General features: G+C 43.1%; 1 protein-coding gene across 1 annotated transcript in view; it reads right to left on the bottom strand.

Annotated features, from left to right (window-relative positions):
- The window catches only part of DCTN3 (dynactin subunit 3), a 340,986-nt gene that overhangs the window by 135,490 nt on the left and 180,984 nt on the right, over window positions 1-24,512 (bottom strand). The window contains exons 4-5 of the mRNA XM_044077776.1: window positions 2,171-2,254; window positions 1,683-1,741 (exon numbers count right to left, since the gene is read on the bottom strand). Coding sequence (XP_043933711.1) covers window positions 1,683-1,741; window positions 2,171-2,254 — 143 coding nt within the window. The remainder of the gene's footprint in view (window positions 1-1,682; window positions 1,742-2,170; window positions 2,255-24,512) is intronic.

Below are 24,512 nucleotides of genomic sequence, written 5' to 3'. Positions count from 1 at the left end.
TGGCTCTGGACCCATCCAAGGTAGAGACATCCGCAGGTAACGTAGTCAAAGAAGAGTCTTGCAGCATACTGGACTCCAAACGGGTATCTGTAGCAGCCTGCAAATCCATCAAAGTGGGCATCAGGGGCTGCGAAAGCATCTCACTGAGTACCGGTGAACTGGCAACTAGCTTAAAGGAAGCGTCATCCGCAGTTTTGGACCTGTGCAGTCTGTCTCTGTCTTTATCCTTACATTTATTCGCAAGATTGGAAGACAGATGGCTTACAGAAGCCATTTCGGAATATGGATATCGACAACGAAAGTATTTAGTTATAAGGGCCCGACGACGAATAGTTCTGGTGTTGAGCAAAGCACAAAACTGACAGAGGTATGTTGTGGTCTGGGCCTAAACAGGTGATGCAGTAAGAATGGAAATCTCGGTGTGGTATTTGCTTTCCATAGGCGAGACAATTGTTAACTTTTTCTGACATCGGTTAGAGCAAGAAAAAAGGATCCCCAATGGGGTACTTGGCTTTAGAAGACTTCAGGATGACTCAGTTTGGAAATGAAAACTCAGGTAGCGGCCGACCGGCACTCATGCGAGCTGCTTCTGCTTCGGAGTCCTCGGAAAGAAAGACAGGTGTAATGGCATTGGCTGCCTGTTTTTATACCCCTGACATCAGTCCTGAAGCAACAGCAACCAATGCAGAAATACTAAGTCTCTGGTATTCGGGCCGACTGAGGGCTACCTGCAGGGAGATAACCCAAGTGTGATGACTGCAACAGTGAAACGAAGAACATCTCCAGTGAGAAGGAAAATAAATCTATACGATGCCCTGTGTAAAGGAAAAATTCTGACCTTCATAACCAGAAACTGCAGCAGCAAAGGCCTAAAATATATTCTGATGCCACAACATTCTTCAAATTCTACTCATTCTTGTCTTGTGCATTTTCTACAAAGAAAGAAGCTCATGAGAGGAGAAGAAAGCACAATACAAAGATAGATATACATCAAGACTGTAAAAACAATGTCTAGCCTTTCCCTAACACACAACAGCATGCAACTATAACTGTCAACTGCAAAGACACACTATGCTTACAGCCACTACCAAGAATATAGGACTGGAAACAATCTTGGAGGTCTTGGGGAATAGCAGATGGAAAGACTGTCCTATAAAGTGCTTTTCTTTTCTGGAGAAGGACGTAATAGCAACTAACCTCACTTTTCAGAGCATGGTGTGACACGTTCTAGGGCATATCTCAGAACAACAAGCACTTTTATTTTCACGATTATATAATTATACCAGATGTGAAGCACAAATAAAAGCATGCACGAATGTGCCTTTCCATTTCCAGCATGCCAGCAAACTAAAACTTATGACAATCTACAGTTACATGGTTTGAAAATAGCAAGCATTAATTTCTGACTTAATGACTATTCAAGGCTTAGGTGGCAGGAACGGGATGGGAGTTGACCAGTGGTTAAGGTGTTTATCTCACAGACAAAAGTTACAGGGTTTGACTCTCACTAAGAAGAAATTAGCTAGGCTTACAATAGTCCAACAAGGGCGGCCAGCCTAGTACTTAACTATGAACAGGTGCAGAAAATGATATCTTCTGGTGAAGTACACGGCTAACTATTACTGGCCAAGAAACTTGTACAAATTTATAAATAAAATACATTATAATAGCAGTCCCTTTACCTGCTGCTTTATATGTACTTGAGATAGGGAATGAAGCCTGGAGGCATGCTCTGGAACAGCTGAAACAGAGAGAGAATTTGTTACTTCCATATTACAAGAACACATTGCAAAATATATCTGAATGAAAACATGATTCCTATTTGCTCCTTGCAGCTGCTAAAATAAGGTCAAAAGGCATGCAGTTAATAGGGCTCCACTGCATTAGAAGATAGCACTAAAGAAAAAGAATCTGTACACAAACTCTCAGCTACATCTCCACTTGTACTTCCATGAAAGCAGACAATATCCAAGCACAGAAATGGCTAACAGACTACATTTTAAACCTTTACATATAAGATGGCAAGTCATCCCCCAGCAATCCTTTATTTCTCCTTTCAAGGGATAAATAGTTCTGAAATACTGTTTTAATGACTGGAAGTTGGGAAGTATGCAGTAGTGTTGAACAACCTGGTAAACATGAAAAATACAATGACATACAGCTACAGTACCTTTAATATGTGCACTCTCTAGCATTGGCAGAAGGTTATTCATCTGTTCCAGCAGGGCAGCTTGAGACAAAATAAAGTGCTCCTCTAAAAAAAGATGAAACAGATATGCTTCAAAAAAGACAACATGGCTAAAGATAACAAATTCACTTGTTTGCAGTTTTACACTGTATTATATAATATACATTCTGGATGACTCTTCTCATACACAACAAAAAGCCAGTATACATTGTGTTTTAAACAGAGAGCGCAAGAAAGAAGTTGTTACAGAGATGATGTAGGATATGTGTAGTTAGCAATTTGTTAAAATTGTGACACCTACTGCAAAGACAGCTAAGCTGACTACAGATATGTATTACCTATCCTAGCTGCTCGTGTAAACGGGAAACTTTTTTTTTTACCAGTTTATTCATTTCTTCGTACCATTACTCAGTAATCATAAAGAACTGACTTTGTTACATAACTAAAAAACATTCACAGACATTGGCTTGATCATTTTCTCTTACAACAGTCAACTGACATGGAAAAATGAAGGCTAAGAAAAAAAATATCTCCTTTCAGAAAGGAGACAATCTGGATAAAAAACATTTGCAATTAGCTAGCAGCTTGCGTAAAGATAATGTATCACTGTGTAAATCACTACCTGCATTAGTACGGTACTGCATACAAGAGGTCAATGGACTAATCTAATCTAATCTAATCTACAATTTCCTCAACAACATTTTCCTACTGTATAACCAAAACGTGCGGGAGAGAGAGAGATTCATCACCCAGCGACTGTCCATGCTCTGGGATAGACTTCCCATACATGTCCAGCAGAGCACCACACTGGCCCTCTTCAAGAGAAATCTTGAAGAGTGGATGGGAAATAGAAAGTTCACCCCAGGGATCACTCCAGTGGCTTGACTTGATAAAGGCACTGGGCACTAATGTCAGGCGGCACAATACCAGGGCACTTGTATGGGCTAGTATTGTAAAGGCTCCCGGGCCATTAGTATAGTACAACACCTATGAACTTATGAAATTTTCCTGAATCTTTTGTCGAACTGCTGCATGTTTTTTATTTTGATCATTCAACTTGTGCCTAAGTGGTTATCATTTCACACTCATTTTGAATAAAAAATGGTAGTGGGCAAGGCTGCACTCTTTTCACGTATTTGTTTAATTTACAAATTGAACCATTATTCAAAATTTTTAGTTTCTCCATATATTTTACAGTTGTTGCCAGGGACATTAATACTCCTTTTAGTAATCCCAGACTGATAGTGAAACCATTTTATGTTTTTAGACTCCACTTCAGAATGTTGACAGCAACCTCTCCATCGACCACCACATTGCCACTGTGGTTAGGAAGCCCTTCTATGTAGCACGTCTCATTACCAAGGGTTTTGCATCCAGGAAGAAGGAGGTCAATCTCCCTCTACTATTCCTTCATTAGGTCAATCATAGAGTATAATGCCCCATTTGGCATGTACCTCACTAGACATGTGCAACAGCTGGAAATGCCACAAAAGTACCTCACCTAGAGGATCTTAGGCCTTAAACATATGTCCTACACAAACTGACTCAAAAACTCCAGCCATTCTCTGTCTCATATTGTCTACTAAGAGGCGATTTCTGCTTGCCTTACAAAGCCATGTCTGACCCAGCTCTGTTAGCAATGCTACATCTAAAGAAATCCCAATCCTTCCACACCGTACGCTCCAGAGACCTCAACCTCATTACCACAATCAACAGAAAATTTGCATGTTTTAACAGCATCCATAGTTAAAATCAGTTCCTGGTAAAAATCATTCACAAAAAGAGTCAAGTCTAACAGGACTGTCCAGGACGTAAAAAAAAAAAGTAGGCTACAGCTGGTAAAACCTGTTTTGCTTTTCCCAAGGTTCTTTTTGCCCCTATGCCTGCCGACCATCAGACCTGTTACACATCAGAGGCACAGCAAAATAATGGGTATAGTTCCCCATACTAAAGGGGTGGCGTAAGGCAGATAGCCTAGTATGAACCTATGAACCTATGAACATCATACTTGAGCTCATTTGTTACCATGCAGTCCAGATGGGTGACCATTTAATGCTTAGTCAATGACATAAGACATTGTGTTTAAAGAATATACATTAGGTTTATGTGTAGAAAAGCAATTTTACAATGGTTGAGATATGCCTCTCTACTGAATAAGGCAAACAATTTAAACAAAACCTTTAACAAGTTTGTAGAGATAAGGTTATAAGTGAAACCACTACGTCTAGGGACCGTATACCTAAAGCAAACAAATACCTCTTGCAATCATAATGGGAGTAATTTTAAATGCACAAAAGCATGGTTTGGAAAAAAAAACAGGGTACAGAATCTACATTTGACTGGATGACAGATTTCTGTGAAATAGCATTGACAGAGGTTTGAAACCAAATCCAACAGTTTATAATACAGCACTGTCATTTGTCATCAATGCTTAAAGCTTGAATCTTACCACGCTGTTTCTGTACCCGAGTTATTGATGCCATGAATTTAGAAGACACATGCCAATCACATTTTAACTCAACCAGTAAATCAACCCAGTAGCTGTACAGACCATACCTTTTTTGATGGAAGCTGAATCTGAAATGTAATATTAACTTTCTAACAGACTGAAGCAGTGGGTATGCCCAGGTTGTTACAGTATTAGGCATTAGAAACATTGTGCCTGGTTTAGGTGCAAATAGCACTACGTTTATTTTTGAGCAGAGCTGGATTTGCAAAGAGAACCATGTTTGCAGCTTAAATCAAGGTTTTTCAACAAATGACCAGAGAGAGAGTATTTTCTCAGTCAGAATAAATATTCTTACAAAATTATGCTATTCTACATCAGGGAGAAGTTCTGAAATATGACAAAGGTAGCAAACACCACTTTACCTACCATGCAGAACATTTTTGTGACCTTCACATTCACTGCCCACCTCATCCCACATCCACTCATTCTATCACATGGGAACCAGAAGACCCTGATGAAGCCACCTTGGGTCCTCCCTCTTCAGGAAGGATATCTCTACTGATACTACTTACTGTAATGTCACCACTTGTATCAAGGCAAGAGATGAGAAAGGGATGTTATAATGCTGCAGTGTACAGCATTTTAATTAAATGACAGGGGAATTAACTACCCTCCCAGGAAGGATGAGAGTGTAGTGCCAACTAAGCACGTCACACCATGCTCTCACTCATATGATAGCTGTGTCACTGCTTCACCACTACTAGAGCTGTCAGCTAATGAAGCAGCATAAATAACTACAGGAAATTCAGCCTTCACTATCCAGTGACAGTACCGGGTATAACTAAAACCCTGAAACTACAGGGAAGAGACCAAAAGATCATTGGCTGATCCATATCCCCCTCCCCCCTATCACCACCCCCTGTGCTCACATCTGTTACTGGAATTGAAGTCTCCTTGATCACAGTCAAGGCACAATATTTTGTGCTACTCACGACAAATATAATAATAAACAGTTATTAAAAACTGCCCTGTATGATTGCCCTTCCAAATTCAGCTCTACAATTAGATTACTTGTTCAGCTTGTAATGCTCATAATTCCAAATGGTAGCTTCACAGAAGTGCTCTGCTGAGGTATCCTTGACAAATTTTAGCAAAAGTGACACCCATAATTGTTAAGTGGTCTTTAATTACCTTTATTAATGTTCTGCCATATCTACCAAAGCAGTGAGCCCACCCATTGAATTAGGTGTGTGATGAGGTTGGGAACCCCTGTTTAGCATGCAAAAGAGGGACACATGGTCATTATTTACAATGCATTTTATACTACCTTGTAGAATTTTATTTCAATATACACATTCATGAAGTACAACAGTTTTCCCACTCTGTTTTCCTGCTTGGGATGAAGACTGGTAACTGAACAGATTGGTTCAATGTAAATGTTGAAAGAATGTTTTATTTATTTAAAAAAAGAAAAAAAAAATGTCCAAACAAAGCAAGGCGCATGGAGATTTTTTTAACTGTATTAACACGATACAGTACATCACATTCAATGCAGTCCTTGTACATGGCACACCACATCTAAATAGTGGTTAGATGATTCATTTCCTTAGCTATCCCTATCCTTCCCCCCTTGGTTGCATCCTCCCCTTCCTCCTGGTATTATATTTACTAGTATAATATTCTAATACCTCTTTCCTCAACTTTCTCATTTTTCCACTCCCCTCCTTTTCATCATTCAAGTCAGTTTCTGTTATTTGCTCCCCATGTCCAGGAACTTCTTATGTAATTCATGTGTCCACAGTGTTTTCATCCTCTTCCAGCTTAGAGTGATGATTGCTTTAACTTCAGTACTCTGCAGTTCAATAGCGGTCAAGTCCAATAGTGTTCATTTACGTATCTTTCCAGACACTGACAACTTCCTTTACGTCTAATATACAGAATGCCCTTACGTCTAATATACAGAATGCCCAAGTATGCTTTGCTTCCTTTTGAAGCAGATATTCCTAAATTTTCTGAGCCTGCTTTCAGACTTCTTGTCTCCACCCACAGTCCCAGAAAGTACAGTTGTGTACACTTACCATAAATGTAGATGTTCGAGTGTATTCGCTGTTGTAGTCATCACCTGTGAAGAAGCTACTGCAGGGTAAGCATTTTGAATTTTGGTACCACCAGGAAGGTGTTTAGGATGGAAAGATCTGGGATTGAGCGCCAAGTGCCCTCTTTTCTGGGTACCAGGAAAAGTCTGGAATAGAACCCTTGACCTACCTGAACTGCAGGTACAGGTTGAATTGCCCTTATGGAGAGCAGGGATTGAACTTGGTTTTGTGCCTCTGCCCACTGGTTTGGAGGAAAGTCTGGGAACCCTTCTGAGGTTGGCAGTGAGTGGAAGTCAAATTTGCACCCCTGGGATATAATGTTGAAAAAGTACAGTTTTGTACCTACCATAAATGTAGATGTCCGATAGATATGCAACTGCAGTCATAACATATGGGTTGTCCTGCCTCAGGCAGCCCTCGGTCGGCCGGATTCCAAAGTCTGGGTCCGGCGTCGACTGGTGTCGCCTCCTCTCCGACGTCAGAACGGCTGGAGTATAAAGGCATCAGCCGACAGCATCTTCTTTAGTGTTTCTTGCCCCAGATGCCAGGTGCCCTCCTAGGAAGGCTAAATTTGGTGAATGGATAAACAATTCCAGACATGCACAACAGTAATAAACAGATACACTATAGGAGATACCCCAGCTAATAGGAATAGGGGTAGTGGACCCATAAAGAAGGTTGCAGAGGGGTAGGAGGGTGGGAAAATCCTACTGCAGTTGCATATCTATCGGACATCTACATTTATGGTCATTTATGGTAGGTACAAAACTGTACTATGTCCTTCAAGAATGCAACTGCAGTCATAACATATGGGTTGAATACCATAGCCAAGCTGGGGGTGGTTGGAACTAAGAAAGTGATGGTGTAGCTAAAATGCCCTGCAGGACTGCCGAAGCAAAGCCTGCTCGGGATCTGGAGTATAAAGGCAGGTTGTAGTGCTTGGTAAATGTATGCACGGAGCTCCATGTAGCAGCCTCTAGAATGTCCTTTGTAGCCACTCCTCTTAGAAAAGCTGTGGATGTGGCTATAGCTCTGGTGGAGTATGGCCTAATATTGGTTGGCACACCTTTTCCATGAAAAGAATAGCAGAATCTGATGCAGTGTCCAATCCATTTGGAAATTGTTTGTTTGGAGATTGCTTTTCCTTGTACTCCAGCAGCATAGGCTACAAACAGTTGGTCAGACTTTCTGGTGGCCTTAGTTCTGTCCAAGTAGTAGCGTAGTTGTCTGTGTATGTCCAAAGTATGCAGCGGTGCTTCCCCCCCTGTTTTGAGGATTGGGGAAGAAAGTAGGCAGGTGAATGGCTTGATTGAGAGACACCCTGGAAATTACTTTTGGCATGAATGAAGGATTGGTTCTGAGAGAAACTCTGTCCTGATGAAAAATGAGAAAAGGAGGTACTGCCATGAGCGCCTGTATCTCCGAGACTCTTCTTGCTGATGTGATTGCCAATAGGAAAACCGTTTTCCATGAGAGAAATTGCATTTCTGAAGTTGCTGCTGGTTCAAAGGGAGGAAGCATTAATTTTTCCAAGACGAAATTGAGGTCCCATGCAGGTACTGGCGGTTTCCTGGGAGGTTTGATATTATTTATCCCTCTTAGGAACTGTCTTAGCAAAGGATGTGAAAACACAGGTGGATCACAATTGTATTTTGCCGAGATTGCTGAGGCATGAATCTTTATGGAAGAATATGAGAGACCAGTATGAAACATTTCTGCCAAGTATTCCAATATCTGAGGTATACTCAATACTGTTGTATCCTGACCCCTGTTAGCATTCCAGATGACGAATGTCTTCCACTTGGCTGAATAGGTTTTTCTGGTGGAAGGTCTGCATGCTTCCAGTAAGATCTCTTGAACTTTTTTGGAAAGAGAGATATCGGAAGGAGTTATGGTATCCTCCAGGCTGTCAGATGCAATGTTTTCAGGTTTTGATGAACAGTCCTGTAATTGTGTTGTGCTAGAAGCAGAGGCCATAGGGGCAGAGGCCACGGTTTGGTCCGAGATGCTCAACAGCAATGGGTACCAGTGCTGCCTTGGCCAGTCTGGAGCTATCAAAATGCCTGTTGGTTGTTCTGCTTTGATCTTCAGTATCACCTTGGTCAGCAGTGGTAGAGGAGGGAATGCATAAATTGTTAGGGAATTCCAGCTGAAGGAGAGAGCATCCGTTTTCCAGGCTAGAGGATGGTGGGTCCTTGTACAGAACTTTTCCAGGTGATGATTCGTGTGAGAAGCAAAGAGATCTATGTCCGGTCTTCCCCATGTCCTTGTTATTTGTGAGAAAATGTGAGGATGCAGCATCCATTCGTGTGGATCCAAGAAATTTCTGCTCAGCTTGTCCGCCAGTACATTGTCCTTGCCTGGCACAAACTGGGATTGCAAATGTATCTTCAGACTTAGGGATTTCTCCCAGAGAATCATTGTTAGTCTGCAGAGGGGATAAGAATGAGTGCCTCCCTGCTTGTTTATATACCACATAACAGTGGTGTTGTCTGTCCTTATTAGCAAATGTCCTTGTTGAAGTGATTTTTCGAAAGTCTCGATTGCATGTATCACTGCCAACATCTCTTTTTGGTTTATGTGCAGATGCTTTTCCCTTGGTGTCCATTGACCTTGAATGCATCTGCCCTCCATGTTCCACCATGGTCTGAGGCGTCTGTTGTAATCATTTGACCTGCTTGAGGTTTGTTGAAAGACATGCCTTTGTTTAACTGACTTGCTTGAGCCCACCACAAAAATTCTCTTTGCAGACATGGAATGAGTGGGATTACGTCCTCTAGGCTTTGGCTGTGTTGGGACCATAAGCTTTTTAAGTACCATTGCAGCTTTCTCATATGAAGTCTTGCCAAAGGTATCAGAAGAATGCAAGATGCCATGAACCCCAGGGCCTGCAGGATTTTCCTTGCAGTCTGCTGGGAGAGCTTTGCTAGGCCTTTGAAGTACTCTGGTAACTGCTGTTGTTTTTCCTCTGAGATAAGCCATTTGGGTTTCTGTGTCCAGTTTGGCTCCTAGGAAAATAATTTGTTGGGATGGCAGAAGTCTTGATTTCTGAATGTTGACTGTGTATCCCAAGGCCAGTAGTAATTGAATGACATAGTCCAAGTTTGCTATCAAGGTTTGTTTGTTGTCTGCTTGTATGAGGCAGTCGTCCAGGTAGGGGTATATTTGAATCCCCTGAAGTCTGCAGTGTGCCACTACCGATGCCAGGCATTTTGTGAACACTCTGGGCGCAGTAGATAAGCCAAACGGCAATGCTGAGAATTGATAATGCTCTGTCCCTGCAAGAACTCTGAGGTATCTTCTGCAGCTTTGTCTGACTGGGACATGCAGGTATGCTTCCTTGAGGTCCAGAGTGACCAGCCAAGACCCCTTGCCCAGCATGGGAAGGAGTTGCTGCAACGTCAGCATTTTGAACTTTGGCACAATGAGATAAGTATTTAGAGTAGTCAAGTCCAGTATAGGCCTCCATTTGTTTTCCTTTCTTGGAACAAGGAACAGTCTTGAATAAAATCCCTGGCCTTGTTCCTGTGGAGGGACCTTTTGTATTGCTTTTATATTTAACAGCTTTGAAACTTGAATGAGTGCCTCTGCCCTTTGATGAAGTAGCAGGTTTGGCATGCCTTGTCTTATTGGTAAAGTATGGAAGTGGAATCTGTAACCTTTGTCTATTAAATCCAGAATCCAGTTGTCCTTGGTTAAGATATGCCAGTTTTTTGAGAATAAGGATAATTTTCCGCCCAAAGGTGCTTCTCTGAGCCTTTGTAGACGGCATGAAAGTCAAGTCATTGTGGTTGTCCTTGTGGTGTAGCTGGACTGTCTGCGCCACTTCTTTGATTTGGTGGTTGCCATTGGCGGCCCCTGTAGGAGCCTCGGTATTGCCCTCTACCTCGGGCACGCCTGTTTTTTCCCCTTTGAAACTTGTCAGTGTCTGGAAAGGACCAATTCTTTGAAGGCCAATTCCTGCTGAATCTGGGTGGCTGAACCTGGAGGAAATCTTTGACTGTCTGTACTGATTTAGCTTTTTCCTCAATGGACTTCAACACATCTTGTGCATTAGCACCAAAAAGCTTCTGTTTTTCCAGAGGTGCATCAAGTAACTTTACTTTAACATGGTCTGGCAGTGGCTGTTCTTTTAACCAAGCATGTCTACATATAACAGCCCCAGTCATAGCTGCCCTACATGAAGCCTCCAATGCATCATAACCACACTGAAGAAAATGATTGCTAACCTGCTGAGCGTTATGTACTAGATCCTGCAATGCCTTTCTATCAATAGGCTCAGGAGAGGCTAGCTTTTTCTGTAAATCATCCAGTAAAAAATCCTGGTACTGAAACATATGAAAAAGGCAGTTAAGTGACCTCATGGCCAGGGTGGTAGAGGTATAAACTTTTTTACCCCATCTCTCCAGGGACCTAGCTTCCCTATTCGCTGGCAGTGGATTCTTGGCTGTGGAAGTAGCCACTCCCTTGGGGCCCTGTGAAATAGTTTCTAGATCCACAGAATGGGCCTTAAAGAGATGTTTGTGGGTGTCAGGGACCCTATAATATCTGCCTGGCTTGACAGGAGCAGGAGGGAGAGAATCAGGGTTAGCACTGGAGTCAGAGAAAACATCATCCAGGACATCCATAACTGGAGGGATAGCTAAAGGTCTGTGCTGGGGTAGCTTGAGGAAGGTACGTAGCCTTTTCCTGGAATCAGAGAATTCCTGACCCTGCCATTTAAAATGCTCCCTCATAGAGTGTAGGACTTCACCGAAAAAAATCCTCTGGAGGAGAGGCAGAGGGAATTGATTCCTCAGCATCAGAGTCCTCATAGGCCTGGAAGGATTCTTCTTGGGTATCTGAATGCTCAGAATCCCCAGAGGCTTCATCTGAAGAGAGGTTGTCGGCCTGCTCAGTTCTGGGTCTTTTCTCTGCAGGCGGCTGAGAACCTCTGTCTGGATGAGGCTGAGACCCCCTGATAAGAGAAATAAGATCTGCAGCAAGAGACATGATCTGTTTATCAGAAGAAGGGGCCTGGGCAGTAGGTTTAGGATGGGCCTTGGCCTGGCTGGCGGCCTTAGCACGTGCAAAGGCCTTGATGGACATGGATACAGGAGGCCTAGCTGCCCCACGTGCAGGAGTAACCTTGTCCACAGGAAAGGTGTCGGGACGATCCAGAACTTCGGTTTCTGGAGGAAAATCAACAACCGGCACCGGTGTAGACTCCGAGACCGAAGGACGTGTCAACGCTGTGTCGTTGGCCTGGAGCGGTTGAATTACCACTTCCGAAGGGACCGAAGTACTCGTGGAGGGTTTAGGAGGAGTATCGGTGGAGGACGCGGGCCGAGGATGTCGGTCCCGGTCCTTTCGTTTTTTGGTAGATTGAGTTGTCGGTTGTTCCGATGGCATGATATAAGCGAAAGATTCGCCGAAAAAGTCTTCGGCAAATTCTGCCCGGCGCCTGAGAGTGCGCTTATTAAAAGCAAGCACAGGCAGCACAGGCCGAGACGTCGTGGTCTGGGCCCAGGCAAGGGAGGCAATAAGAATGGAAGTCCTTATGAGGTATTTGTTTACCACAAGACAAACAATTATTAACTTTCTCAATTTGTTCTGACATCGGCTGAGGCAAGAAAAAATGTTCCCCAACGGGGTACTTAGCTTTTAGATGACTTCGGTACTGAAAACACAGGAGCTGACTGACCGGCACTTGCGAACTGCTTCTGCTTCGGGCACCGAGCGGCAAGAAAGACTGAAGAATATGGTGTCGGCCGATGCCTTTATACTCCAGCCGTTCTGACGTCGGAGAGGAGGCGACACCAGCTGACGCCGGACCCAGACTTTGGAATCCGGCCGACCAAGGGCTGCCTGAGGCAGGACAACCCATATGTTATGACTGCAGTTGCATTCTTGAAGGACATCCCACTGGTCTTTGGTGATGAAGTCCAGTTTTTTGCATGATGGGGCAAGTTTTCCTCCTAGGGGCACAAGCAGTTGGACAGAGGTGGGTAGTGGAGTTGAGAAGTCATTGGGAATTCTTCCCGTAAGGGGGTGGCTTAGCACTCCCTGTTTTTGAAGTGGAGGCACTCCATTGCTTAGATCTCAGCATACCCAGAGACTGTAGTCTGGGGGGGGGGGGGTCTGTTTCCCCTGGGTCAAGTTTGAGATGGCCTTGAGGGGGCTGGAAAGGACCAAGGTTTCCAGGGGCAATACCTACTGAATCTAGGAGGCTGTACTTACAAGAAATCTTTGACTGTCTGCATAGATTTAACTTTTTCTTCCATCTTTTTTAGAACCTCTTCTGCTTTGGTGCCAAACAGATATTCAAAGGAGTGTCTAGTAATTTTGATTTGACATGGTCCAGCAAGGTTTTCTCCTTAAGCCAAGCATGCCTTCTCAGTACAGAATCAGTGACTGCTGCCCTGGAAGATACTTCTAGGGCATCAAAGCCTCATTGCAATGTATGCTTGCTGACTTGGCTTGCAGAATGCATACGCTCTTGTAATTCTTTATTTTCTGCACAGTCCGTAAAAGTAGCTATTTTTTGCTTAATAAGTTCCATAACATGTTGTTGGTACTTCAGCATTTGAAACTGGAAATTCAAAGGCCTAATGGCTAGAGGTGCAGAGGTGTATACTTTCTTACCCCATCTGTCTAAAGCTCTGGAGTCTCTGTCCGAATGGGTGGGATTCTTAGCTGTAGTTGCTTTGATACTTTTAGGCCCCTGGGAGATGACCTCTGGGTTAGCAGTATGATTTCTGAAAAGGAATTTGAGAGAGTCAGGTACTCTGTAGAACCTGTTTGGTTTCCTAGGAGCAGGGGGTAAAGTATCAGGAGTTGAACTTGATTCCATAAAGACAACATCCACAACATCCAGGACTGGGGTTCTTGCTAAAGACCTATGTTGTGGCAAGTCTAGAAATTCTCTTTTTGGACTGAGGATAGTCTTGGCATTCCCAGTGGAAATGCTCTCGTATGTAAGGTTTCACCAAAAGAAAAATCCTCTGGAGGAGAAGCAGGGGAAATATATTCCTCTGCATCTGAATCCTCATAAGCAGATAAAGGCATGTCTTCATAATCAGATACCTCAAAGTCAGACTCATGGTCTGTTAAAGCAGCTGGGTACAGGTCTCTTTTACTCATAGCAGGGGAAGGCGGACTTCCCCTAATCAACATAACAAGCTCTTCTGCCATTTTAAGCATGTGATGTTGTGGCAAGGAAGATAATCATGTTTTTGGGTCGTCGTTTTTTTAGGCGTAGCACGTACTCTTGGCCTTAGAAACTCGGTAGTTTTAGACAGAACTGAAGACGTAAAAGAAGTAGTCTGTGTCGAATATCGGTAGTGCAAAGAAAGTACAGTTGTGTACCTACCATAAATGTATATGTTATCTAATCACTGTTGCAGTCATTACTCTTGGGTTATCCTGCTGGCAAGCTACCCGCAGTCGGCCTGAATTCCAAAGTCCTGGTCCGGCATCGGTTGCTGTCGCCTCTTCCCTGATGTCAGTGCACCAGGGGTATAAAAGATGCAGCCGATGCCATTTTCTTCAGTTTTTCTTGCCCCAGATGTCAGGTGCCCCAAAAAGGGTAGACTTAATATATTATGCAAATAAACATACATGCAGTTTGTAAACATTTCCTTCATCTACAAGCAAATGCACCACAAAGGTTGTAAAGAATAGAGAAGTACAGATAAACCCCAGCAAAAGAAAGGGGGACGGGGGGAGGGTAACCTGGACAGCAACAGTGAATACACTCTAACATCTACATGTATGGTAGGTACACAACTGTACTATGTTCATTGTGTTGCACTGTTGCAGTCATTACTCTTGGGTTGAATCCCAAAGCTGAGAATGGGTGGTTGAGCTAAATAGGATTAGGAGAGGCTATGAGGTCCTGCAGCACTGCAGTGGCAAAGCCTGCTCTGGATTTAGAGTAAAGAGGTAAGTGGTAGTGCTTTGTAAAAGTGTGCACTGAACTCCACGTTGCAGCCTCTAAGATGTCTTTGGTTGGGACTCCTCTGAGGAAGGCTGCTGAAGTGGCTACTGCTCTGGTAGAATGAGGCCTAATGCCCTTAGGCACTGACTTGCCATGTTGGGAATAGCAGAAACTGATGCAATGACCTATCCATTCAGAAATAGTCTGTTTTAAGATAGCCTTTCCTTGTGATCCTGCAGCATATGACACAAAGTTGCTCAGTCCTTCTGAAAGCTTTAGTTCTGACCTAGTAGAAGCGTAGCTGCCTGTGTATGTCCAAAGAATGCAGAATTTTCTCACCCTTGTTCTGTGGGTTTGGATAAAAGGTGGGCAAGTGAATGGTTTGGTTGAGGGCAACACTGGACACCACCTTAAGCATAAATATTGGGTTTGTCCTCAGAGAAACCATGTCTGGATGAAAAATGATAAAAGGTTTCACAGCCATGAGTGCTTGCAACTCCAAGACTCGTCTTGCAGAAGTAATTGCTAGGAGCAGAGCTGTTTTCCAGGATAAGAATTTTATATCAGCTGTTGAGGCTGGTTCAAAGGGAGGCAGAGTGAGTTTTTCCAAGACATAACTGAGGTCCCATGCAAGTATTGGTGCTCTCCTTGGAGGCCTTATGTTTTTGGCCCCTCTGAGGTACTGCCTTATTAAAGGATGAGAAAAGATAGGAGGTTCCGTATTGTAATGGGCTGAAATGGCAGAGGTATGAATCTTAATTGATGAAAAGGAAAGGCCTTAGTCCAGCATCTCAGTGAGGTATTGTAAAATCTGAGGAATATTTGGAACATACGTGTCAATGCCTTGTTCCTGGTTCCAAGCACAGAATCTCTTCCATTTTTCTGCATTAGATTTTCTGGTACTGGGCCTCCTGGCCTCCAAGATGACATCCATACCAGCTTTTGAAAGAGGAGTGTTTTGAATGGCTACATTATCCGCCATGCTGCCACATTTAAGGTCCTGAGTTGACTGTGCAGGATCTGATTGTTTTGTTGGGTCAGCAAGTGGGAAGTTTGAGGCAATATCCATGCTGGACCTTGAGACAAGCTCTTTAGTATTCGGTACCAGTGCTGGCGTGGCCTGTCTGGTGCAATCAGTATCATTTTTGGCTTCTCTTGTCTGACATTTAGGAGTACCTTGGGAAGGAGAGGCAGTGGAGGAAAGCCATATACTGTTAGGTTTTTCCAGATGAAGGATAGGGCGTCCACTCTCCATGCTTGTTTGTGATAAATCCTTGTGCAAAATCTCTGTAATTGGCAGTTGAGAGGGGAGGCAAATAGATCTATGTCTGGGCATCCCCATTTCCTTGTTATCATGCTGAAGACTTGTGGATCCAGTTTCCACTCGTGGGGATCCATGAGGTTTCTGCTTAGTTAGTCTGCCAGAGTATTTGTTTTTCCTGGCAGGAATTGTGCTTGCAGGTGAACTTGGTAAATTAATGCTGTGCCCCACAAGGTCATTGCTTGTCTGCAGAGGGGGTAGGAATGTGTGCCTCCCTGCTTGCTTATGTACCACATGACCGTAGTATTGTCCGTCTTTATCAGTAACTGTCCTGGATGAAGTAGGTCATTGAAAGCTGTCAGGGCATTCTGAACAGCTAGCATCTCTTTTTGATTGATATGAAGATGCATCTGGCTTGCAGGCCATGTGCACTGAATACATTTTCCTGCCATATGTGGCCCACAGGCCTAATCTGATGCATTCGTTGTCATTGTCTGTCTGGCTGCGAGTAAGGTGAATGGTAGACCCTTGTTGTGGTGACAGGCCTGTGCCCACCATCGAAACTCCGGTTGCAGGCAGGGAATAAGGGTAATTACTGTCTCCAGGCTGTGGCAATGCTGAGTCCAAACACTTTTTAGATACCATTGTAGTTTCCTCATATGCAGTCTGGCATATGGAATTAGTATGATGCAGGATGCCATGAAGCCCAAGGCCTGCAGGATTTTCCTTGCAGATAACTGGGTCTTTGTTGCCAAGTTTTTGAAGTAAAAAGTCAGTTGCTTTTGTTTGTCTGGACTGAGATAAGCCATCTGGGCAGTTGTATTTAAGCTTGCACCCAGGAATATTATCTCTTGACAGGGTACTAGTTTTGATTTATTTTTGTTTACTGTGTACCCTAGGCAAATTAGTAATCTTTTTACAAACGCCAGATGCTTTAGAAGAATGTCTTTGTTCTCTGCCTGAATATGGCAATCATCCAAGTAGGGATATATTTGAATTCCTCTTTGTCTGCAAAATGCAAGTACTAGTGCCAGGTATTTTGTGAAGACCCTGGGCACAGTGGATAAGCCAAAGGGCAGTGCAGAGAATTGGTAGTGCATTGAGGCAGCTATGAATCTGAGGCATCTTCTGCAAGATTGTCTGATTGGGACATGCAGGTATGCCTCTTTTAGGTCCAAAGTTACGAGCCAAGCCTTCTTGCCCAGCAAGGGCAGTAGCTGCTGTAGAGTCAACATGTTGAATTTTGGAACCTCCAGAAACATGTTTAGTATAGACAGGTCCAGTATTGGTCTCCAGGTTTTGTCCTTTCTGGGCACCAAGAAAAGTCTCGAGTAAAATCCTTGCCCCAGCTCTTGTTGTGGTACTTGTTGAATGGCCCCCATGTCCATGAGGGCTGTAATTTGCTTTTGTGCCTCTGTCCATTGATTGTGTGGCAGGTCTGGCATACCTTTTGCCCTTGGTAGGGTGTGAAAATGGAACCTGTAGCCCTGGGACACTATGTTTAAGACCCATTTGTCTTGGGTAATCTTTTGCCAGTTTGGTGAAAAAAGTGCTAGTTTTCCCCCTAAGGAGGCTGCCAAAAGAAAAGTGCTTGGATCTGGCAGAGGAAAGTCATTGGGACTGTTTCCTGTAAGGATGTGATTTGTCTTCTCCACTTTTGGAGGTAGGAGCACCCCATTGATTATGCCTGTATGAGCCTTGGGGCTGAGATCTGCCTCTGGGACGTCTGTATCTGCTTCTTTGTGGCCTGTCTGACACTGGAAAGGACCAATTTTTGGAAGGCCAGTTCCTGCTAAATCTGGGTGGCTGTACCTGTAAAAAATCCTTAACTGTCTGCATGGATTTCGCTTTATCCTCCATTTTCTTCAACATCTCTTCTGCTTTAGCACCAAACAAAGTATCATGTAATGGGGCATCTAATAATTTTGCATTAACATGATCAGATAGATTCTGTTCCTTTAACCAAGCATGCCTTCTAATAACAGAACCTGTAACAGCAGCCCTGCATCAGTCATAACCATATTGCAAAGTATGCTTTCCCACTTGTTCAGTTGCATGCAATAAATCCTGCATTTCCTTATTCTCCGAACATTCAGAATTTGTCAACATTTTCTGTTAAAGCAGTGACATTAAGTATTGCTGATATTTAAGCATATGAAACTGACAATTTAAAGCCCTTACAGCCAAGGTAGCAGAAGTGTAAACTTTTTCCCCCATCTGTCCAGTGCCCTAGAATCCCTATCAGAGGGGACAGGGTTTTTTTTGCAGTGGAAGCTTGGACCCCTTTGGGACCCTGAGATATAGTTTCTGGGTCAGCAGCAGGGTTTTTATATAGGAATTTATGAGAGTCTGGGACCCTGTAGTATCTGTCAGGCTTAGCAGGTGCAGGAGGTAAAGAGTCTGGAGACAGGCCAGACTCTGAAAATACATCATCTACAATGTCTAGAACAGGTGGAATAGCAAGGGGTCTGTGCTGAGGTAATAGCAGGAAGTCTCAGAGTCTTTTCTTAGATTCTGAGTAATCTTGGCTTTCCCCAGTGGAAATGCTCTCTCATGGTATGCAGTGTTTCCCCAAAAGAATAATCCTCAGGAGGAGAGGCTGAAGGAATGGATTCGTCAGCATCAGAATCCTCATATGGAGGAATGGAATAATCCTGTTCTGAAGAGGAATCAGAGGAAATAGAAACCTGATCAGAAGAATCATATTCTGTCTCTTGCCTAGGCCTCTTATCAGGAGGGGGATGGGAACTCCTGATCAAAGTAATTAGATCTTCGGCCATTTTAAGCATCTGTTTTTTAGGCATTGTAGTCTGAGTAGGAGAATGCTGTACTTGTTTCTTTGTCTTTAGAGCTGAAGATGGTTTAATATATAACTGTGTAGGTCTGAAGACACCCTCAGAAGCTGATGCCTGCTCAACGGCTCTGGACCCATCTGAGGGAATGATTTCCAAGTGTCCAATACCTTGAGTATCCAGAGGCCCAGTCGGCTCCACGTGAGAGTCAGAAGCAGCCTGTGGCTCTGAGGTAGTGGGCGCCAGGGGCTGCAAAAGCGCCTCACTGAGAGCCGGCGAACTGGTGACTGGCCTAGTGGAGGCCTCGTCGTCGGTTTTGGACCTCGGATGCCTATCCTTTTCCTTGTCCTTACGTTTTTTGTAAACTCCGGTCATCGGCTGTTCTGACGGCATTATATAATTAAACCTTTGGCCAAAATAATGAAATGTAAAATCGAACCGACGCTTAATAGTGTGTTGGTTAAATCTAGCACAAAACCGACAGCTAGCAACGTTGTGGTCAGGGCCTAGGCAAGGAATACAGTAAGAGTGAAAATCCTTATAAGGTATTTGCTTCCCACAAGAAATACAATTGTTAACTTTTTCTGACATCGGTCTGGAGCAAGAAAAAAAGTTTCCCTAACGGGGTAATTAGCTTTAATGAAGACTTCGGTTCTGAAATTCGGATTTGAAAATCTCAGGAGTCGGCGGACCGGCACTTGTGAACTGCTTTTGCTTCGGGCACTGCGAGGCAAGAAAGACTGAAGAAAATGGCGTCGGCTGCATCTTTTATACCCCTGGCGCACTGACGTCAGGGAAGAGGCGACAGCAACCGACATTGGACCAGGACTTTGGAATTCAGGCTGACTGCGGGTAGCCTGCCAGCAGGATAACCCAAGAATAATGACTGCAACAGTGAAACACGATAAACATCTTCCTCAGAAGCCAGTGCCTGCTCAGCGGCTCTGGACCCATCCAGGGTAGAGACATCTGCAGGTTGCAAAAAAGAGTCTTGCGGCATACCGGACTCCGAACGCATCTCAGTACAGGCCAGCGAATGCACTGAAGCATGCATCAGGGGCCGCAAAAGCACCTCACTGAGTAACGGCGAACTGTCGACTAGCTTAACGGAAGCATCATCAGCAGCTTTGGACCCGTGCGGTCTGTTTCTGTCTTTATCCTTACTTTTTTTAGTAGATTGATAGTTGGACAGCTTACCAAAGCCATTTCGGAATATGGAGATAGAGAACGAAAGTATTTAACAACAAAAAGAGCCCTGACGACGAACAGTTCGGGCATTGAACAAGGCACAAAACCGACAGCAGGGGACGTCATTGTCTGGGCCTAAACAGGTGACGCAGTAAGAATGAAAATCTCTGTGTGGTATTTGCTTTCCACAGGCAAGACAATTGTTTTTTTCTGACATCAGTTAGAGCAAAAAAAAAGGATCACTAATGGGGTACTTGGCTTTAGAAGACTTCAGGATAATTCAATTCGATAATGAAAACTCAGGTAACTGTGGACCGGCACTCGTGCGAACTGCTACGGGTTTCTCGGCAAGAAAGACTGATTTAATGGCGTTGGCTGCCTGTTTTTATACCCCCGACGACCTGACGTCAGACCTGGAGCGACAGCAACAGATGCAGAAATACTAAGTCTCTGATATTTGGGCTGACTGAGGGCTACCTGCAGGCAGATAACCCAAGTGTGATACTGCAACAGTGAAACACGAAGAACATCATCAAATTAAGAAAACGGCTTGAAGGCGCATACCCTTCGATGGCAGTAAAGCTCTGAAGAGCTTTGCACCCAAACTTGCCTTTTAATCAACTTAGCTCAAGCTACCTGACAGTTTGAGTGCAAAGAAGGTGCCCTGAAGCTTGGAAGCTTGTGTTGGCAAGATACACCGCAGCAGTGATCTATATGATGAACTTGCACTTCTTCAGAATACGTAAACTTCTTTTTTTGGAGGTGTTGCTACTCCTTTTACTTAATTTCTATGTTCTTTATATTTTTTTTGGGGGGGGGGTGTTATCAATGACTTGGTTATTTTGTACTTTTGGATTTATATTTATCTGCATATCTTCTAAGTTTTTCTGCCTGTGCTGATATTTTTAGTTTAAATATTTGTAATAATGTATGACACGATCCTGATCAGTTTTGATACTGTGCGTCTTTCCAAGTATTTTTGATTATTTGTTCTTTCTTCTACATTCTTCTAATAGCTCTAAATGGTCTTGATTTCTTTACATTTTCTCTCTTTGATGCTTCTATGGTGGCATTTTGCCTCTTCCCTTAGTGTAGTAAGACTGTTATTAATTTAGTTGCACAGTAATATATTCTCTATTTTTGTTCTATCACATGAATATCTCTTAATCGTCTTAATTATTTTGTTCATCTGTTTTACCAAACTAACATTTTGGGTCTTATTTACTTTCTGTAATCTATTTCCTTCATTGATCTTAAGTCTATCCAGCTGTATTAAATCAAGCAGCTCTTCCCTTAGATTATTTTCTTCTTGAATGAGAGCATATTCTTTGCTTTCCATTTCCTGTGAGTTTTCTAAAGAAAGTTCAAGAACATCTTTCTGTGGCATAGTCTCTTCATATACAAGCTGTTTTTTTCTGCTGCTCCTTCATATGGGAACTTATTGCCCTTTACTTCACAACATTGCCTGCATCAGTTGTCACCATTTCCTGCTCCTTCCCTTACTGAGCAACATCAACTGAACTTCTGTACCGGTCTCTTACAGAAGGCTCAGGAGCATCACCATGTCACAGTTCTTCAGATGTCTCCCACTTCACCTGTAGACTCACTGCTCCGTCACAGGTAATGCCACAGTATGATGGATTTTCTACACTAAATCTTTCAGACTGCAAATAACCTACAACTGCAGTTTCTATTTGTTCAACTTATTTCTTACTAAAACCTCTTTTCTACTTATCCCCTTTGTTTTCTTATTTTTTTGTACTGTGAAAATTTCCATGTCTATGTGCATTTGCCTGTATTTTTCTTCGGGACTATATTAGTAACTCGAACGCTTACTTTATGAAATCCCTAAACATCGACCCGTCCTTATCGAACTGCGAAAACATCGAACATCCAGAAAAGCGAAACCGGAAACATCGAATCTTCATGGCTGTCCTTCTGCGGTACGGTATAGCTCCGTAAAGTAAGTGTGCGATAGTCACGGACCTTAGGGTTAGGGTGCGGGTTAAGGTAAGTACACAGATGGTAGTGTATGTTAGATTTAGTGTAGGGTTTTGTTAAGTGTATGTGTGTGGATTGTTTAGTTTGTTTGGGTTTAGTTTTTTAAGGTAAGTGTGCGATAGTTACGGACCTTAGGGTTAGGGTGCGGTTATGTTAAGTGCATACTTAGTGGTATATGTAAGATTTAGTGTAGGGTTAGAAGTAGGCCTTAGTTTAGGGTTAGAAGTAGGGTTTGGTTAGTGTATGTATGTTGTTTATTTAGTTTGTTTGTGTAGGTAGTATGTAGCGGGCGGTGAGGTGGGACAAGTATGACAGTTCGATGTTTTGAATTTCGCGGTTTAGGGCGTTTGGTGTTTATGCAGTTCGAAGAGGACGGGTCGATGTTTAGGGATTTGATAAGGTAAGCGTTTGTGTTTATAATATAGACCCTTTCTCTTCAAATATCTTTGGTGCCAATTTTTTTCCCCATTAGTTTTGCTTTCTTCTTTGCATAGACATCACACCATACCAGATTTCTCTTTCTTTCCCATGCCCATACTTCTTCAGATACCTCTTGCTCCACTTGCTGCTTCTTAATCTGGGAACTCCATGTTCCATCACATTGTGGCTTTACCTGTTCTGGATTTTCTACACTTACACCTTCACTTTGCAGATAATCCATGAATTCATTTTCTATTTTCTTAACTTTTACCTTACTAATCCTCTGTTGTACATTTCCTTTTTTTTCTTTTCTTATTTTTTTGTAGTGTGAAATTTTCCATATCCAAATGCCTTTGCTTGAATTTCGCATCAAATATTGCTGTTTTTTTTTGTACAGATTAGTTTGATTTTTCTCTTTGCATAAATACTGCACCATATCAGATCACTTTTTCTTGCCCATGCTCCTTTTACACCTTTCTCAGGTGTAGTTTGGCAAATGATGCCGTATGAATGGTTGCTGCCATGTATCCCAGGATTCTCAGAATTTATTTTATTTGCATTTGTTGTCCTAGCTAGAGCACTGATCTCCATGGACCCTTTTCCAGATTCAGCCCAGGAGTGGTGTCTCTAAGTGACTTGCTCAGAGTCACACAGTTAGGCAATGCAGGCTGAAGAAATCAAATCCTGCACCACTGGACCCGTAGGAAACAGGTTGTTAACAGCTCCTTAATCCTCTAAACCAAACACCATAAGCTCCCTAGCAGAAGCAGACTGAAGGGGGAGAAGAGACTAGAAGAGGATGAAGAAGGGCTCAACTTTCTTATTTTGGGGCGGGGGGGGGGGCTATCATCACATGGGCATCCAGTCTGCAAAAAGTACAGTTATTTACACTTACCACAGATGTAGATGTTAGAGTGTATTCACTATTGCACTCATCACATTTGGGTTATCTGCTTGCAGTAGCCCTCAGTCAGCCCGATTATCAAAGCCTTGGGTCCTGCATCGGTTGCTGTCTCATCTTCCGTGACGTCATCAGGTAGTCAGAGGTATAAAGCATGCAGCCGACACCATTACATCAGTTTTTCTTGCCTCAGATGTCAGGTACCCCTCAATGTGAAGCAATTTTATAAATATATATATATATATATATATATATATATATATATATATGTATATACATACACACACATATACACACAAAGTTATACCTCCAACAAAAAAGCAAATACACCAAAAAGCTTAAGTATAGTAAAGGAGAATAGAGGTATAGCCAAAGGAAGTCAGGGGGCTGGAGGGAGGGTAACCAGGACTGCAACAATGAATACACTCAAGCATCTACATTTATGGTAAGTGTACACAACTGTACAATGTTCTTCGTGTTTCACTGTTGCAGTCATCACATTTGGGTAGATTCCCAAAGCTAAGGATGGGAGGTGGAATTTAGATAGCATTAGGACCAGCTATAAGGCCCTGCAAGACTGCAGTGGCAAAGCCATCTCTGGATTTAGAGAACATTGGCAAAAGGTAATGCTTGGTGAAAGTATGTACAGAACTCCAGGTAGAAACTTTTAGGATGGCTCTGGTAGGGACACCTCTGAGAAAGGCTGTAGAGGTAGATGCAGTCCTGGTTGAATGGGATCTAATCCCCTGTGGGATAGGTTTTCCATTGTGCTTATAGCAGAAATGAATGCAATGGCCTATCCACTTAGAAAGGGTTTGCTTTGAAATAGCCTTCCCCTCTGCCCATGCAGCAAATGCCACAAATGCCACCAGCAGTTGTTCAGATTTCCTTTGAGGTTTAGTCCTGTCCAAGTAAAATCTAAGTTGTCTGTGCACATCTAAGGAGTGCAGTATCCGTTCCCCTTTGTTCTGTGGATTAGAAAAGAAGGTTGGCAAATGAATGGACTGATTAAAAGCCACACTGGATACCACCTTGGACATGAAAGAGGGATTGGTCCTGAGGGACACCCTGTCTGCATGAAAGATGATGAAAGTCTCCACTGCCATAAGGGCCTGTAATTCAGATACCCTTCTTGCTGAAGTGATTGCTAAAAGGAAAACTGTTTACCAAGAAAGGAATTTTAACTCTGCATTTGCAGTTGGCTCAAAAGGGGGAAGAGTGAGCTTTTCCAATACAAAATTAAGGTCCCAGGCTGGAGTTGGGGCTCTCCTAGGTGGTCTTTTGTTTTTGGCCCCTCT

This window comes from Protopterus annectens, chromosome 1.part1 (assembly GCF_019279795.1).
Source record: "Protopterus annectens isolate FY-2018-M chromosome 1.part1, PAN1.0, whole genome shotgun sequence".
Classification (NCBI taxonomy): Eukaryota; Metazoa; Chordata; order Ceratodontiformes; family Protopteridae; genus Protopterus; species Protopterus annectens.
The sequence above is the reverse complement of the archived record's forward strand: the minus strand, read 5'-3'. Positions and strand labels throughout refer to the sequence as shown.